Below are 18,494 nucleotides of genomic sequence, written 5' to 3' on the forward strand. Positions count from 1 at the left end.
GAAAAGAGTTTTTTTATGGAGCGACTGTAGAGTCGACTCAGAAGCAGCCTTGTTTTCCCTCGCTGAGCCCGGCGGCGAGCGGCGAGCGGCGAGGCCGTCTGGAGTCAGCTGCTCCTCCACCGCCGAGCGCGACACAGCCCGGCTCAGTGTGGAAACGTCCCGTCACATCAGACACCGTCCTCGGGCTCTGCGCTCTGAAAGACTCCCATTCATCTCGTTTCCAGTCCCGGATGTCCGTTAGAGTTCAAGCGTCAGGAGGGTTCAGGGCCAATCAGAAGCCAGACGGCAAACTACTAGAAACACACGGCCGTGAAGAGCAACAGGAGAAACACAGAGCAGCTGCAAATAATGACAGAGAGATGAAATGAGAGAAAATATTAGAGAAGAAATGCTGAAGGTCAAGAGGTTTGGAGAAAGACCAGACTTCTACAGAAAAGACAAAATAGTAACTCGCCTGAAAAGACAAAAGAACAGATCAGGAGGCTTCCAAATAAAACACTGTAGAGCATCTTCCTCCTCTAATCCAGATTATAGAGCATCTACCTTCACTAACATCCAGATTATAGAGAATTGACCTCCTCTGATCCAGATTATAGAGCATCTACCTTCACTAACATCCAGATTATAGAGCATTGACCTCCTCTAACATCAGATCATAGAGCACATTCCTCCTCTAATCCAGATTATAGAGTATCTTCATCCTCTAACATCAGATTATAGAGCATCTCCCTCCTCTAATCCAGATTATAGAGCATCTACCTTCACTAACATCCAGATTATAGAGCATTGACCTCCTCTGATCCAGATTATAGAGCATCTACCTTCACCAACATCCAGTTTATAGAGCATTGACCTCCTCTAACATCAGATTACAGAGCATCTTCCTCCTCTAATCCAGATTATAGAGCATATCCCTCCTCTAACATCCTGATTATAGAGCACATTTCTCCTCTAACATGGGATTATATAGAGCACCATCCTCCTCTAACACCCAGATTATAGAGCATATTCCTCCTAATCCAGATTATAGAGCATCGACCTCCTCTAACATCAGATTATAGAGTATCTTCGTCCTCTAACATCAGATTATAGAGCATCTCCCTCCTCTAATCCAGATTATAGAGCACATTTCTCCCCTAACATCGAATTATATAGAGCATCTTCCTCTAACATCCAGATTATAGAGCATCTTCCGCCTCTGACATCAGATTATAGAGTATCTTCATCCTCTAACATCAGATTATAGAGTATCATTACTGGGACAGACTGGGATTATTGTTTTCTGGGGGGAACCTGCAGAATTTTAATTGTCGTGTGACAGAAACCTGCTTCAGTTTATTTCTTCATCTTGTGGTTTGACAGACGTCAATCAGCTGCTGAGCTGTGAGGCTTAATCCACTCTGATCACTTCTTATTACACTTTAATCCTCATCATCATTTAATTACGTGTGTTTGTGTTTGGCTCATTTGAAGGGATTATTTTCAACGATTTTACTGGTTTTGTTTATCTTTCATTGATATTTCTGCATAATTCTTGGGGGTTTGTGTGTTTTTCAGGTTTAATATCTCATTTCATCGTCATATTAAAACACAGTGATGTTGATTTTTAGGTTATTAAGAAGATTTTTTGTACATTTTGGTAATTTTGCATCAATAAGTTTGTGTTTTGTCTCATTTCTGTCATTCAGCATCTCTCCGCGCTTCGTCTCATTGCAGTTTTTTCACAATCAGCAGACGTTTATCAATTTAGTGTCTGGGTTTTTTCCAGGTTTGGCGGCGCTATTCCCCACAGCGTCGCTAGTTTTGATCACTTCCAGTATTATTCTGGCCCGGTCAGTGATCCGTCTGCCGGTTTTCACGAGGGGAATTAAAATTAACGGAGCGGCGGCCGGCGGTTGTTAATCCGTCACTGAGCTGCGGGTTTATGCGTCGCTGGGATCGGACCGCAGTTCTTCATTACTGCAGGTTAATTCACATCGGTGTGTCTGATGTTTTATCTCCTCCCCCTCAGGTGGAGGACGAAGCAGAACCTGGACTACTGCTTCCTGATGATGTACGCGCAGTCTAAAGGGACCTACTACGTGCAGGTAAATAAAACAAGAGGAGTCAAGGCGCCTGCATCCTCCCGTCTGAACCCATAAGAACAAGAAGAAAGTTCGGCAGTGACGTCAGCCAGCAGCAGAAAAAAAAAAGCTTTTTCGGCAGGACTGTTCATACTCCGATAAGAAGCTGCCGAACTCGCAGGCCACGCCCCCTCACAGTAGGCCACGCCCCCTCACAGTAGGCCACGCCCCCTCGCAGCAGCCACACGTCTGTGAAGCGGCGTTTAAACTTTTCAACTGCACAGTTTATTTCTGGCCTCCAGAGCTTTCAGAAATACATTTCTCTGAACTGTTTCAGTTATAAAAAAGTTTCTGTCCGAGCGCCATGTTAGTCCAGTTTTAACTCCAGGAGCTGACAGCTGTTCGTGATGCGTTCAGGTGCATCACGTCAGCCTGCACTCCGACATTTTAACGAGCTGCGGCGCTCGTACAGTAGCGCTGTTACGAGCTAAATATGATTAAAATATTATCGATAGTCATGAGAGAACTAGAACACGCATGCGCAGCACACGGCAGTGCAGAAGATTTGGCAGTGCGGCTCCCACATAGTTCGGCCAGGGCGGTTGGTACAGCCCAAACTAATTTGTTGGGCCAGAAGGAGCTGGAAGAAGGAAATGACGTCATTTTGTTCGACAGGACCCCGCACTGCCCAACCTTCGTCTTGTTCTTATGGAGGATGAAGAGGCCTTTAAACTCCGGTGGCCTCGGAACCTTTTAAATATCCCAACAAGGGAGTTTAGTTTGAGTGTTTCACAAACTGCTCCGTCCAACCAGCTGATGGGAATAAATTCAATAAATGACTTGTTTTTAATCCTGAATGAACAGATCAAGTTGTTTCTTTTTCTAATTGTCCCTCATCAATACCTTATTTATGATGTTATGGTCGTTTGACATCACTGGTACTTTTCGTACTAAAGATTCTTTGTGGTTTTTCTCAGTCTTTTGTCGTCGTGACGTCACATTTGGTTTCTCGTCGTCTTATCGAATGAATAAATAAAGATTCACAAGAATCACAAATGATTAAAAAACAACGTCAGTAATCCCAAAGAGAAGAACAAGTGAGGCAATTTAATGCACCAAAACTGAAACACGTCTTCAAACGTGATGAAGATGACTTCAGTGGTGCTGATGATTCAAAACCTGCTGAGTGACAAACTCTGGTTTGGTTTTGATGAACCGGGTCAAAGAGGTTTTTATTTAACCTGGAGTCGGTTTGTTTTGAGGCGTCGGTTTCGTTTTAATCTCTAAAAGGAACCAAAACCCCCGATGAAGCGACGCTTTCATCATCAGCGTTTGTCATGTCGCCACGTTCACGTCTGAAACCGGTGGGAAAAATGACCAAACGAGCCAAATTAGATCTTTTTCAAGTGAAAATATAAAACTTCAGCGCTGTCTACTACGAAGACGCAAATGAGCCATTAATGTGAAAAAGGAAGGTATAGAGTCATTGAGTTAATCCAGACTGGGTCCGGGGTCTTCCTCAGAGGGAATCTGCTCACCTCAGCTCACCACGTTAATCCAGTTTTTATTTCTTTCGGTTTCTCCACTCAAAGAAGCAAATAGTTTTATATGAACACTGACGATCGAACTGCTTCTTCATGGAAGAGAGCAACATCTAAACAGACTGTTTGCTCCATCAGTCTGCTTCTCCAACCAGCAGCACATAATCTGGTTATTCAGCTTCCTGACAGAGTCTCTGCTCTCGTGTGCCGGGGGAGTCGACAGCGACCCCCCCCCCCCCCCCCCCCCCCCCCCACACACACACACACACACCCTCCGCCCCCCCCCCCCCCCCCCCCACACTCACGCCTGCTGCTTGCACATCAGGAAAAAAAACCCCAGCAGGGTTCAGACAGAGTTTGAGGTGTCAAAACATGGAGGCTCCTGTCAGCAGCCTGGTGAAGAGCAGCGGCGCTCCGTCACATCCAGCAGCATCACTGTAGAGGGACGCAGCTCTGGTCCACACTGTGGTGCGTTCAGGGACGCAGCTCTGGTCCACACTGTGGTGCGTTCAGGGACGCAGCTCTGGTCCACACTGTGGTGCGTTCAGGGACGCAGCTCAGGTCCACACTGTGGTGCGTTCAGGAACACAGCTCTGGTCCACAGCTCAGGTCCACACTGTGGTGCGTTCAGGGACACAGCTCTGGTCCACAGCTCAGGTCCACACTGTGGTGCGTTCAGGGACACAGCTCTGGTCCACAGCTCAGGTCCACACTGTGGTGCGTTCAGGGACGCAGCTCAGGTCCACACTGTGGTGCGTTCAGGGACGCAGCTCAGGTCCACACTGTGGTGCGTTCAGGGACACAGCTCTGGTCCACACTGTGGTGCGTTCAGGGACGCAGCTCTGGTCCACACTGTGGTGCGTTCAGGGACGCAGCTCAGGTCCACACTGCGGTGCGTTCAGGGACGCAGCTCAGGACCACACTGCGGTGCGTTCAGGGACGCAGCTCAGGACCACACTGCGGTGCGTTCAGGGACGCAGCTCAGGACCACACTGTGGTGCGTTCAGGGACACAGCTCTGGTCCACACTGTGGTGCGTTCAGGGACACAGCTCAGGACCACACTGTGGTGCGTTTGTGTCTTAGTTTCATCCTGTTTGATTTCTGCTCGTTTTCTTACTTTAAGGAAGAACTAGCTTCATAAATGATTGATCTGATTGATCTGATCTGGTCCTCTTAAACATCTGATGTCTTAATCGCGTTGCTTAAGGAGTAAATCTCATGTGTCACATACAGTATGTATAGGAGTTCAAACGTGAGCTGGGCTGACGGCTTTAATTAACATTTATGATCCCGGCACACGTCAGTGTTTCTGCAGCTCCTCCGTGTTCCACTTCAGTCTTTAGAGTTTTATTCTGACAGGAAATGCAGCTCTGTTGATCCCATCAGACGGCGTCTCTAACCTCTCGCTCTCTTCCTGCTCCACAGCTGGAGGACGACATCGTCGCGCGTCCCAACTTCTTCACCACCATGAAGAACTTTGCTCTGCAGCAGCCGTCGGAGGAGTGGATGATCCTGGAGTTTTCTCAGCTCGGCTTCATCGGTGAGTCACGGCGGTGATGGAGGCAGTGACCCCTTGACCTCATCGGCCTCGTCACGTCAGGACAAAAAAAAAAAAAAAACACGTTTGAAGAGCGCAGGAACACAGCGTTTCTCTGTTTGGCATCGTTTTCAAAACATTACATCCCAATCAGTGTGTGTGTGTGTGTGTGTGCAGTTGTGTTGGGGGGGGTTGAGGGGGGCTCTCCGCTGTCCTCTCGTCAAAATGTCAGCCCGGTGAGACGAGCGCTGACCTTTAACTCACGGCGAAGCCTCGGCGGCTCGGGAAGCAGCAGACTGCAGACGTTCGGTCATTTCAGGCGACTGCAGCAACAGAAACCGTCTGAATCATCCGAGTTCAGGGGAAATAAAACGACCGGACTACAACTCCCAGAATGCATTTCAGCAGCGCACATGCTGTTTAATCAAAGAGACAGGAAGTGGAGAGGCTCCGTTGCCTCAGACTGTGAGAAGACAACTAATCTATTTCCAGTTTAGTCATTTTGTGTCTTTGTGGGTCTTTTGTTTCATCCTCAGATTTCATATCTTCTTCATCGTCAAGCTGTTTCGTCTTTAGCACAGATCTTTTTTTGTAGTTTTTCCTCAACTTCCTGCTTCTCCTCTTCTTTCGTTTTTCTTATTTTCCCAATTTAAAACATTTTTAAGGAAAAGCACTTCCTGTTCTACTTGTTCTACTTCCTCTTTCTTCCTCTTCTTTGTGTCTTTTTCCTTTTTCTTCTTTGTTCTTTCGGTTCATCGCACCACAAGAAAAACTACACATAACTTCACATACATAGAAATGTACACGTTTCAATCGCATTTATAAAATTATAAATACATACACTTCAGTTCTTGAGCGAATCTAATGTATTTTTTTCCTCCACACATAAATTCACAATGAGGAGATGGACTTTGTGTTTCACGTTCCCCTCCTCCTCTTCCTCTGCTTTGCAGGCAAGATGTTCAAGTCCCTGGATCTGTCGCTCATCGTGGAGTTCATGCTCATGTTCTACAAAGACAAGCCCATCGACTGGCTGCTCGACCACATCATGTGGGTCAAAGTGTGCAACCCAGAGAAGGACGCGGTGAGTCCAAACAGGACGGACTGGAGCTGCACGAGCTCAAACTTTATAGTCGACAAAAGCAAAACAAGTTTAACCTCTGCCTAAAACCACAAATGATAAGAAGGATGACGTCACACAGGCTCACAGGAACTGTTTGTATCATGTATTTGTTTGACTGAGTAAACTGCTACTACTGCTACTGCAAACTTCTTCATTAATTCAGTTTGTTTTAGTTGAGGCTCAACAAACCGCTGGGATGTGAAACGTTTTCACTTTGGCTTCAGTTCAAACCAGCAATAAACCAATTAAAGTACTTTTATACAACTAAAATAAAATAAATCTGTCATTTATTAGAATTCTTATTTTGAAATGGCTTGTGGTTATATGACTTGACTCTATATATATATATGTATATATAATAGCTTATCGTAGCGTAACCGGGCTCCACAGATCTTCTCAGACTTGCTCTGTTCGGTCACGCCGACTGATTTCATTCGCTCTCGGTATCAAAACGAGGGCGGAGCTCTAACGCGTCTCGCTCCTCCATCAGAAACACTGCGACCGGCAGAAGGCCAACCTGAGGATTCGCTTCAAGCCGTCGCTCTTCCAGCACGTGGGCACTCACTCCTCATTGGCTGGAAAGATCCAGAAGCTCAAGGTGAGAACGCAGTACACAACAACAGCTCTCTGAAGAACCGTCTCACCTAAATAACAACGACCCGAACTGTTATGAAATATAATGGAATGAAACTCGACGTGGACTCAGGGTCTTGTTATTGACCTGTTATTACATGTTGGAATTTATGACATCATATTTCATAACAACTCTCGTCGTCGTTAGATATGAGGCTCCTGCGGGGCTTTTCTTAGTGGAGTCTGCATGTTCTCACTCCTTAATGTGAATCCAGTAGATGGACTCCGTCGCCCCCGCCAATCAACGTCAGATAAAAGCGTCATAAAACATGGACGTACAGGAAGCAGACCCCAGACGGTGGTTGGGAGGCTTCCCTCCCGCAGCGCTCTGGTCAGAGCAGCTGTCAGGCAGCCGGGGGCGGAATGTGGAGTTTACTGAGTCTGAGTCCGGTCCAGCGTCTCCGGAGGGACGGGAGATTGAAAGCCTCTGCAGCCGTCGGCGCCTCGGCTTAATTCCTCTGATTACTGTGTTAAGAGCGATGGACATTCGCCCCGCTGACTGCGCCGGTAATCTGCTCCAATCAATTGGAAATCGATGGCGGCTGTCCGGCCCGGCCCGGCCCGGCGCCTCCTCGCCGCGGAGATTGAAGCTGGGAGAGCCGGCCTGCATGGGAAAGGGCTGTTATTAACCTCCAGTGGGAAGAAAATCAGAATCAAGACGCTGATTGGAAGAATAATGGTGGAAGTGGGGTTTATTCAACTGTGGAGAGGCGAGTAATTAAGAGGGTGAAATCCTGAGGTTTGTTCACAGGGCGGAGGGAAGCAGGTTCTCATGCTGCCGAAGACGAATCCAAAAATAGATTATGATCGACGTCATAAGTGTTTTTGAACATTTCCTGTAGAATCACTCACTTTGTGACTCGGGATTCATCCCACGTGTTCTGCAGTGTTTTTATTATTACGTTTATAAAACTTTATTTATAGAACATTTTGAACAATATGGACGAACAGTGTGAAATATAATAGTGAAGAAAAGGAAACATAGTCACCCACTGTCAGGCCAAACACTGAAGAAAATAAATAAATAAATAAAAGTTTCTCAGCTCAGGAGGGTGTGTGCGTGTGCGCAGCGTGCAGCAGCGTGCAGCAGCGTGCTCATCATGGCAGGACAAACACGATGAGATGCTTCTGTTGCTTCCTCTCCCGTGTTTCTGCGCTGAAGCGAGAGCAGATGAGTCACTGAGGCCGGTCATGATACCAACGCTTCACCTCTTCTGCTCAGTGAACAGCCGCGGTGCTTCTGCTGCACCAGGTTCACACCTCCATCTGTGGAGGTTCACTCCACCCTCGCTCCGGTTAAACCAACTGCTCAGGCTCTTAGGACCAACAGAAACATTTGATACAAAAAATACTAAATTACTTTAAATGGACACAATATGACAATATAAACACACAGAATTACATTAAATAAAACACCAAATGACCCCGAACAGATACAATATAGATGCAAAGTACACAAATGTCACAAAATAATTTAAAAACTCACAATATCAGCTTAAAACGACACAAAACATCAGCATAAAATCCAAAAGCACACAGTATTTTATTTAAAGGAAACAAAGTTAAAGTTACTGCTAAATATGAAATAAACATAAAGTAAAAAGCAAAATAACTGCATTTACATATTATAAATGTAAAAATGCATAATAATTTGTAGTCTCAAAATAACTTCTGAAACACACAAAATAGCCTTTAAATATATATATATATATATATATATATATATATATTTTATATATATTTTTTTCTTTTTATATATATATATATATATATATATAGACAAATGCATAATAATTTTCAGGCTCAAAATAACTTCTGAAACACACAAAATAGCCTTTAAATTAAAAAAATAATAATAATAAAAAAAAAATATATATATATATTTTTTTGTTTTGTTTTTTTAATATATATATATATATATAAATAAGGCCATTTTCATCAGGCCTGAGGTTTAAAATCAGAAATCAGACTTTTATTGGAAGAATGAATATTTATAAGAAAATGACTGTATAAGATGCTAAAGGAAGATGAAACTGAAAATGACCTTAAAATGAAACAAAATGACAATAAGAGAAGCTAAATGACGGAAATAATGACAGAAAGGTAAAGAAAATATTAATTCAAAGCACGAAATCATGAAAGAACGTTTCCATATTTCAGAGAAGCGACCCAGAGTCGGTACCTAGGTCGGGAATCCCGTCTCTCTGCTCAGTTTTCTGTCTCTGGCTGTTCCAGGATAAAGACTTTGGGAAACAGACTCTACATAAAGGTCACGCCAACCCGCTGGCGGAGGTGACCACCAGCCTGAAGACCTACCAGCACTTCACGCTGGAGAAGGCCTACCTGGGAGAGGACTTCTTCTGGGCCTTCACCCCGGTGGCCGGCGACTTCATCCGGATTCGCTTCTTCACCCCCGTCCGCATCGAGAGGTGGGACAGTGGGATTACAGCTCCGCTGCACCCGATCGGCTCGGTGATCAATCGTCTCTCTGTCTCTCTCAAGGTTTTTCTTTCGGAGCGGAAATATCGAACATCCAGGAGACAAACTGTTCAACACGTCAGTGGAAGTTCTGCCCTTCGATGTGAGTCGTCGCTTTCGTCACCGTCGTCTTTCTAAAGACAAAAAACATCTGTTCATGCAGATTATTTTAACTGGCATTAGCCTGCATCCACAGTAGCTGTCATTAGCATTGTTATGTTCAAACATCCAGATTATAGAGCATCTTCCTCTACTAACAGCAGATTATAGAGTATCTTCCTCCTCTAACATCCAGATTATAGAGCATCTTCCTCCTCTAACATCCAGATTATAGAGCATCTTCCTCCTCTAACATCAGATTAGAGAGCATCTTCCTCCTCTAACATCAGATTAGAGAGCATCTTCCTCCTCTAACATCAGATTAGAGAGCATCTTCCTCCTCTAACATCCAGATTATAGAGCATCTTCCTCCTCTAACATCAGATTAGAGAGCATCTTCCTCCTCTAACATCAGATTAGAGAGCATCTTCCTCCTCGAACATCAGATTAGAGAGCATCGTCCTCCTCTAACATTCAGATTATAGAGCATCTTCTTCCTCTAACATCAGATTAGAGAGCATCTTCCTCCCCGAACATCAGATTAGAGAGCATCGTCCTCCTCTAACATCCAGATTATAGAGCATCTCCCTCCTCTAACATCCAGATTATAGAGCATTTTACTCCTCTAACATCAGATTAGAGAGCATCTTCCTCCTCGAACATCAGATTATAGAGCATCTTCCTCCTCTAGCATCAGATTAGAGAGCATCTCCCTCCTCTAACATCCAGATTATAGAGCATCTTCCTCGTCTAACATCCAGATTATAGAGCATCTTCCTCCACGAACATCAGATTATAGAGCATCTTCCTCCTCTAACATCCAGATTATAGAGCATCAGATGGTAGTTGGTCTTAGCGTTTAAGAAGGTGTTTCTGCTGTTGCCTCATCGTCACGTTCAAAGTTCTGACATCACAGACTCCAGATTAAATCCGTTGGTTTTACCACGAGCGGCAGCTCCTGTAATCTGAGCAGCTGCTCTGGTCAGTCAACGTGTCCCGTCTCTCGTAAAAGTTTGAAAACTATCCGTTCTGGAGCTTTGCCGATCGCTACCCTCCCCGCGTCGTCATGGAAACATGACGCTGCGCCTCGTTTGCTCTAAAGAGAAAAGTCCTTCGGTTTGAAAACGGAAACACTAAAACTACAGCAGGTCACTGAGAAATAATCCAAGAGCTGCTTAACCAGGTAACTAGTTACTCTTCATCTGCAGTTCCTTCCAAACCTCTGAAGTCTGCCGTGTTCTGACTGATCGTAACGGATCGACGGATTTTGAGGTACTTGTGCCGGAGCCTCGAGCATCCTGGGCTCCTGGTCTCAGGCGGAGGCCGGGTGACGGATCGCTGCCGGTTTCCGCTGCGAGACGAAGGCTGATTACAGCCGAGCCTCAGCGGGACGTCCAGAGAGACGCCGTCCTGCTGGGACCTGCCTCCGCCGGGCAGAGAGCCATGCAAAGAGGGGAAGGAGGAGAAGGAAATAAATCCCCCACACACACTCAAAGGGAACGCGGCACTTTGATGGAGGAGGGAGGCGGTTTCCTTAGTAACGCTGACAGAGGAGGAAGAGGAGGAAGAGGAGGGAGGCGGTGGCGAGGGCTGATGGGAAGGACCGGCTGAACCTCCGGACAGCAGATCACTCCATCCATTCCAGTTTTTCTTTTTTACATTTATATATATATATATATATATATATATATATATATATATATATAAAAAGAAAAACTTTATTTAAGTCATTTTTTTACTCTTAACTTCCTGCCAGAGACGTTTAGGACGTTTGGATCTTTAATTAGCTCATCAGAACTGATCCTATAGAACTTTATTCTCTTTTCAGCTGCTGCCAATAGATTTGTGCTTCATTCAGACTCGGCTGAATATCCGAGTGTGTAACGACTGTGTGTGTTTGACAGAATATTCAGGCAGAGAAGGAGGCCTTGACTGAAGGACGCGACAAAACGCCAAAGTACCATCGAACTGAAGACGGATTCATCAGGATCGGTGAGGAAACAAAACCAGCTTTTACTTTTAGGTGAAAACTAAACATTTACAATCTGTGTTTCCTGCTGCAGTTCTGAGGAAATCCTGCCGGCATGTAGTTTAAACTTCTCCTCCTCCTGTTCTCCTCCTCCTCCTGTTCTCCTCCTCCTCCTGTTCACCTCCTCCTCCTGTTCACCTCCTCCTCCTGTTCTCCTCCTCCTCCTGTTCATCTCCTCCTCCTGTTCACCTCCTCCTCCTGTTCTCCTCCTCCTCCTGTTCTCCTCCTCCTCCTGTTCATCTCCTCCTCCTGTTCACCTCCTCCTCCTGTTCTCCTCCTCCTCCTGTTCTCCTCCTCCTCCTGTTCTCCTCCTCCTCCCGTTCTCCTCCTCCTCCTGTTCATCTCCTCCTCCTGTTCACCTCCTCCTCCTGTTCTCCTCCTCCTCCTGTTCTCCTCCTCCTCCTGTTCATCTCCTCCTCCTGTTCATCTCCTCCTCCTGTTCACCTCCTCCTCCCGTTCTCCTCCTCCTGTTCACCACCTCCTCCCGTTCACCTCCTCCTCCTGTTCACCTCCTCCCGTTCACCTCCTCCTCCTGTCCTCCTCCTCCTGTTCTCCTCCTCCTCCTGTCGTCCTCCTCCTCCTGTTCTCCTCCTCCTCCTGTTCTCCTCCTCTTCCTGTTCACCTCCTCCTCCCGTTCACCTCCTCCTCCTGTCCTCCTCCTCCTCCTGTCCTCCTCCTCCTCCTGTTCTCCTCCTCCTCCTGTTCACCTCCTCCTCCCGTTCACCTCCTCCTCCCGTTCTCCTCCTCCTGTTCACCTCCTCCTCCCGTTCTCCTCCTCCTCCTGTTCACCTCCTCCTCCCGTTCTCCTCCTCCTGTTCACCTCCTCCTCCCGTTCACCTCCTCCTCCTGTTCACCTCCTCCTCCCGTTCACCTCCTCCTCCTGTCCTCCTCCTCCTCCTGTCCTCCTCCTCCTCCTGTTCTCCTCCTCCTCCTGTTCACCTCCTCCTGTTCACCTCCTCCTCCCGTTCTCCTCCTCCTCCTGTTCTCCTCCTCCTCCTGTTCATCTCCTCCTCCTGTTCACCTCCTCCTCCTGTTCTCCTCCTCCTCCTGTTCTCCTCCTCCTCCTGTTCTCCTCCTCCTCCCGTTCATCTCCTCCTCCTGTTCACCTCCTCCTCCTGTTCTCCTCCTCCTCCTGTTCTCCTCCTCCTCCTGTTCATCTCCTCCTCCTGTTCATCTCCTCCTCCTGTTCACCTCCTCCTCCCGTTCTCCTCCTCCTGTTCACCTCCTCCTCCCGTTCTCCTCCTCCTCCTGTTCATCTCCTCCTCCTGTTCACCTCCTCCTCCTGTTCTCCTCCTCCTCCTGTTCTCCTCCTCCTCCTGTTCATCTCCTCCTCCTGTTCATCTCCTCCTCCCGTTCACCTCCTCCTCCTGTTCACCTCCTCCCGTTCACCTCCTCCTCCTGTCCTCCTCCTCCTGTTCTCCTCCTCCTCCTGTCCTCCTCCTCCTCCTGTTCTCCTCCTCCTCCTGTTCTCCTCCTCTTCCTGTTCACCTCCTCCTCCCGTTCACCTCCTCCTCCTGTCCTCCTCCTCCTCCTGTCCTCCTCCTCCTCCTGTTCTCCTCCTCCTCCTGTTCACCTCCTCCTCCCGTTCACCTCCTCCTCCCGTTCTCCTCCTCCTGTTCACCTCCTCCTCCCGTTCTCCTCCTCCTCCTGTTCACCTCCTCCTCCCGTTCTCCTCCTCCTGTTCACCTCCTCCTCCCGTTCACCTCCTCCTCCTGTTCACCTCCTCCTCCCGTTCACCTCCTCCTCCCATTCTCCTCCTCCTGTTCACCTCCTCCTGTTCACCTCCTCCTCCTGTCCAACTCCTCCTCCTGTTCTCCTCCTCCTCCTGTTCACCTCCTCCTCCTGTTCTCCTCCTCCTCCTCCTCCTCCTCCTGTTCTCCTCCTCCTCCTGGTCTGGTCGCTCCAGAAACCTTCAGTATTCTAAGTTTCTAGCTCCTCCTTGATTTTCCTTCATTTGAATATTGGATCATAGGAGCTACATTCAGAATCTGCTGTGTCTGTGTGAGCTGGACTGGCTCCGCCCACACGTGCCCATCTTGGGTTTAGGAGGAAGTACTTCCTCTCGTGGTGCCATGTGCCAGAGCAGAGCTTCCTCATTGTGGGAGAAGTCAAAGGGAGGGCCTACCTTGATTGGTCCAGAAACTTTGAATACTACGTTTCTGGACCAAAGTGTTGAAAAGCTGGATAATATAACTCCTTTTAATAAACTGCAGTTTAAGTGGGAGATTTTATTGTTTTTCTCTTTCTCAGTGTATCAGACTGTATATTTGTGTTACGATGGTGTCAAACTCTCACTGCAGACTCACCAAACTCTTTCAAAAAGTTAGTTTCAAACTGAACTCATGAGTTGTGAGACACGTTGAACTCGATGCTGCTTGTGTCACTTTTTTTTTACCATTTTTTGTCAAATCGCCTCAGTTTAAGGTTTTTAGTTTGACAATTTGATCAAATATGAAAACCCTTTTCAATCTCAGTATAATAATCACGCGAGGCTCATTTATCAACCTTTTATTGAAAATAACTCTTTGTCATCGATAGCCTGAATATTGCATGAGATGTGTCAGAATTATTTCATAATCAAAGAGAATTTAATCCTGTTTAGATCCGTTTTTAAGAGAAAAAATAAATAAATGTAAAAGATAATTCAGTTTTACAGTTTTCCCACTAAATCTTTAATTTGCTCCTGTTGTGTCAATATTTGAGTGAATAATCACAAAACAGTGCGAAACGTTTGAAATTTTCAGTTTTAATTATTCGTAGCTGCTTAAACGCTGCTTCTTTACATTGTATTAGTTATTGGCTGTATTCTGATGAAATCTGACAAATCCATGATCGTCTTCCATCAATATTTAACCATGACGTTCACACAAGACTTTGCTCTACTGCCATGAATTACCTCCAGATGATACATTCCCGTCACACATGTGGTGGAGGAGGCCGATTGTTCCCCTCGGTGATTAAATGTGAATCAGGGCGGCAGTTTGACCGTCTGCAGATCTCTGATGAGCTCTAACAAGCCGCCTCCCCGCAGACAAACTGACACGCCACGTCCGGAAAGGGGGGCAAAGTTCTGCTGCTCCCGCTGAGCGACTCACAACTCCGTATGATTCACATCCAAACAACTAAACGAGCGCAGCACAGCTTCCAACAGGGGGCGCTCACACTGCAGGTCACCGCTGACCACGGCAGCTCAACGGGGACAATAAATAAATAAATAAATAAATAAATAAATCAATCTGTGCTGAATGTCTCAATGAAGAACCAAATAGGCCTCGTTTGTAGTGGGGAAGTGACAGTAAAGAGACTATAACAACTTATAAACAGTCCTGGAAATAGTTTTTAATAATATAAAAAAAATAAAATAACTACAGAGAAGCTAAACTTCCACAAAGAGACAGAAAATGTTGTTTTGGGTGATTTTGTGTTTGGCTCACTTTGTGGATTCAGCTCAGACCAGAACTCAGCTGCTCGTCTCTGCAGAACCCTGGACTGACTCCTTGTCTTGGCGAGCTGAAGGATCTGAGGGCGACTCGGGGACGAGTCTGATCCGACATCATAAATTACAAGCGGCTCTTTATCCCCTTCATTAATTTTTCAGATGAGTCGGCCGATCGATCCGGCCGGCGCGCCTTCACTCTATTAATCTCAGCGTGCTTCTACCGTCAGGCGCAGCGTCCCGCTTCAGACGTTTCCACTTGGTCCGTGAACGTTTGAGTAAATGCAACCAGTAGGCGAGGAAGGCAGGGAGGAGGAAGACTATGTGACCTGAAGTACACGGTTTTATCAGCCACACATTGGATTTCAGGATTATTTTGTTTCTGTTCTGTTAGAAAAGTTTCAGCGGTTCCCTACATCACTGGGCAGTAACCAAGAGCTTCAGCCAGTGTTCCGCTATTCCTCCAGCTACGTGCTTAATTCACTCAATACACCACCTTATGGTACAAAATGGTGTTGCAAGGCATAAACAGGCCGCGGAAGTTGCTGATTTATTTTTTCTTTATATACCAGCAACAAATCAGAAACTTATCTTTGAGGTGAACTCATGAATAGTAGGGGGCTTGTAGGGGGGGGGGGGTTCACATCTTCATTTGGTTCAGTTTGTATTCACGCTGCATTTTGAGATCGGATCAAACCGCCTGGGAAACGTCACGCAATTACACCAGCTGCTCGTTTGGGGGCGCTGTTGCCTGAAATGAACACTGGCCAGAGAGGAAGTGAAGAAGAAGCACGGCTCATTGATTGGTCCGGACCGAGAGCAGAAGTCCCGCCGCTTTAGCCCGTGGTGGCTCGGCGAGTTAGCCCGTGGCTAATAGGTAGCCACAAACAACCGCGATATTCAGTCTTCAGACCAGATATCAGTGAGTCTTCCTCACTACTTCTTCCTCACTACTTCTTCCTCACTACTCCACATCTGCCCGCAAGATATTTTTCTTTCTGCGTCTGCTTCTTCTGAGTCGTTAGCTTTGTTCGTTTACAACCCAGAATGCATTGCGCTCTGCGTCAGGTCCTCTCACCCCGCCCGCTGGAAAGACCCCTTGCATGACAACCAAGACTGACGTTTTCAAGACGACCAGCGTTCCCCTGTTAGATCCGGATCTGAGCTCAGGGGAGCGTTCGCAGACGCCCAAACGAAGCAGACTTTCCCTGAATAGAACTCTGGTCCGGATCAAACGTGTGAAGCGTGAACACGCCCTACAACTGAGCTGCTTCAGTGGAGAACCAGAACCTGTTTGTTCTCCTGGATTCAAACTCTTTGGTCGATCTCTTCAGACTCGAGCTGTTATCCTCTGTTTAGCAGTTTCAAGTGCCTTCAGAACGGAGAGCTTGTTGTATTTTGTAGGTTATTTTCTTCACCAAGTTCTACTCTTGTATCTCTACAAGCTGACTAACTTCTCTGGCCTTTATCTCAGCTCCGACCTTTTCCATGGAGGACACTGCTTCTTGTGTCCATCTTGTATCCAAGCTCCTCTAGGAGTCCTGACTGTCAGGTTGTTGTGAGTACTGTACTCAGGGCAGTATTCACATCTTCTAGTAGATTCTCTTTAGGTACTTTACAGCTGAACTTTGATATTCGTTGCAGGTTTCCAGTTTGCTACCTGATGCTTCTTAGTATTGATTGTGGTTTTCAAACGATCCATCAGTGCCTCGTTCTCTGCATGAATCCCTTCACTCCAGATAGAGGGGACATTTTTATTTTATTTTTTTTTAAGTTTGTTGTGTCGTCTCAGTGTCATTTCTGAGGAAATCTTCAGCAGTCGTGTACATGTGGCTGGATATTGAGTGAAAGCCATAATACCCACAATAATATGAGATAATACCCGCTGATAAACAATAACACACAGCCCAGACGCTGCTCTTTGTCAGGATTATAGTCGCACTCGTACCTGGGAGCATCGCAGCCGGAACCATAATCCCAGTGAATAAATCCCCAGAGGGATTACTGCTCCGTCGAGGTGAATTTCCGCCCAAACCCGGAGAATAATAAAGATTTGATGCCAGCCTGTTCTGACGTAGACAGTGGTTTATTTTGAAGAACAAAACCAAGCTCAGAACCACAGGGGTCGGTTAATGGAGTTTGGGTGAGTGTAATGGCTCTTAATAACCTTTAATAACCCTGTAAATCTGCACAGGAAGCATAACAATCCTTTAATTACTTCGGCTTCCATCAATAAATGCATCATAAATAATAAACTAGAACAAATCCCTTTAAAAGTCATGAAACTAAACCTGCTCTCCTCTCACTTTCCTGAGTGGATAAAGGAGGGAAACCACGACCAACGGCTCCTCAGAGAAAGCTGAGGAGAGTTTTTTTTTTTTTTTTCAATTTTTCATCCATAAAATAAAAGGGCTCCTGACCAGACGGGACTTTTCTTCCCCGTCGATTCATGGCGTTGATCTCTTCCAGGAAACTTCCAGAATGGGATTGCAGAGGGGGAGGTGGACCCCAGCTTCGGGCCCCTGGAGGCCATGCGTCTCTCCGTGTTGACGGACTCACCGGTGTGGGTGATCCTCAGCGAGGTGAGGCCCCGACACATAAATACAGAATACTGTTATGTTGAGTGCCATCGCATTATTTTATTGGAACTACAGACAGATTGTGAGCAAACATGTACAAACTCATTGCTCCTGTTTTTAAACTCTCTTTTGCTGTTGTTTCATTTTGTTCACTGTCTTTTTTTATTTTGTTGTATTTGTTGTTTTTAACTATTGCCGGTTTAATTTCAAGCTGATGATGGTAACAACATCTATTAAAATTGCCTCAGCAACCTTACTACTGTTAAACTTTTGACTTTCTTATTGTTTCTTGAGGGGCTGCACGATTGCTAAAAGCTACTGACCTGTATGCATGTTGTTTGTTGTGAATGTTTGTTGTTTTGGTTGTTGTCTTGCCATTTTGCTCGTCTTTATTCTATTTTATTTTATTTTATTACTATTGTTTCAGGTTTCTTGATGTAGGACCCCCTCGCAAACGAGATGTTACACCTCAAGGGGTTATCCCGTTAATAAATAAATAAATAAGTTGGGAGTTTCTACACGTCTCTATACGTTGCAGGTCTTTTTATCAACAGTTTCTTTCTCTTGTGTCTCTCAGATCTTCATAAAGAAAGCAGAGTGATGCTCCTCCTCGTCCCCCTCAGCGATGCCTCCTCCAGCCGAGCTGGCCAGGGGCTCGCCAGCTGCCGTCCTGCCCCCAGTCCAGCTCTCCAGACCCTCACCGCGGTGCCACAGCGCCGCCGTCTGGCTGGCCCTCGCCGCTGCAGGACAGAGACTGAAAACAGACGGGTGTGGGGGGGGGGGTCTCCCCTGAGAGAGCTGAAGATGTAATTAACTCCTGAGGATTCTGTATTTATGTGTATATACGGTCAGATTCATGTTGAAAACACTGGTGACCAAGGAGGAGGGAGTGCCCAGCCGCCCACGCCGCCACCTCTGATCATCAACCACCAACCTGCTGCTTCCAGACCCCCCACCCCCCCCAACCTCCCACTA

At 46.4% G+C, this 18,494-nt stretch overlaps 1 protein-coding gene across 1 annotated transcript in view; it reads left to right on the forward strand.

Annotated features, from left to right (window-relative positions):
* Positions 1-18,494, forward strand: part of mgat4b (alpha-1,3-mannosyl-glycoprotein 4-beta-N-acetylglucosaminyltransferase B) — a gene marked incomplete at its 5' end in the record, with an annotated part of 67,256 nt that extends 48,762 nt beyond the window's left edge. The window contains 9 exons of the mRNA XM_080465547.1: positions 2,012-2,087; positions 5,031-5,145; positions 6,096-6,226; positions 6,756-6,863; positions 9,134-9,327; positions 9,401-9,479; positions 11,380-11,467; positions 17,410-17,522; positions 18,097-18,494. Of these exons, the coding sequence (XP_080321673.1) occupies positions 2,012-2,087; positions 5,031-5,145; positions 6,096-6,226; positions 6,756-6,863; positions 9,134-9,327; positions 9,401-9,479; positions 11,380-11,467; positions 17,410-17,522; positions 18,097-18,120 (928 nt within the window). The 3' untranslated portion in view covers positions 18,121-18,494. The remainder of the gene's footprint in view (positions 1-2,011; positions 2,088-5,030; positions 5,146-6,095; positions 6,227-6,755; positions 6,864-9,133; positions 9,328-9,400; positions 9,480-11,379; positions 11,468-17,409; positions 17,523-18,096) is intronic.

This window comes from Lipophrys pholis (genome assembly GCF_963383615.2).
Source record: "Lipophrys pholis genome assembly, chromosome: 6".
NCBI lineage: Eukaryota > Metazoa > Chordata > Actinopteri > Blenniiformes > Blenniidae > Lipophrys > Lipophrys pholis.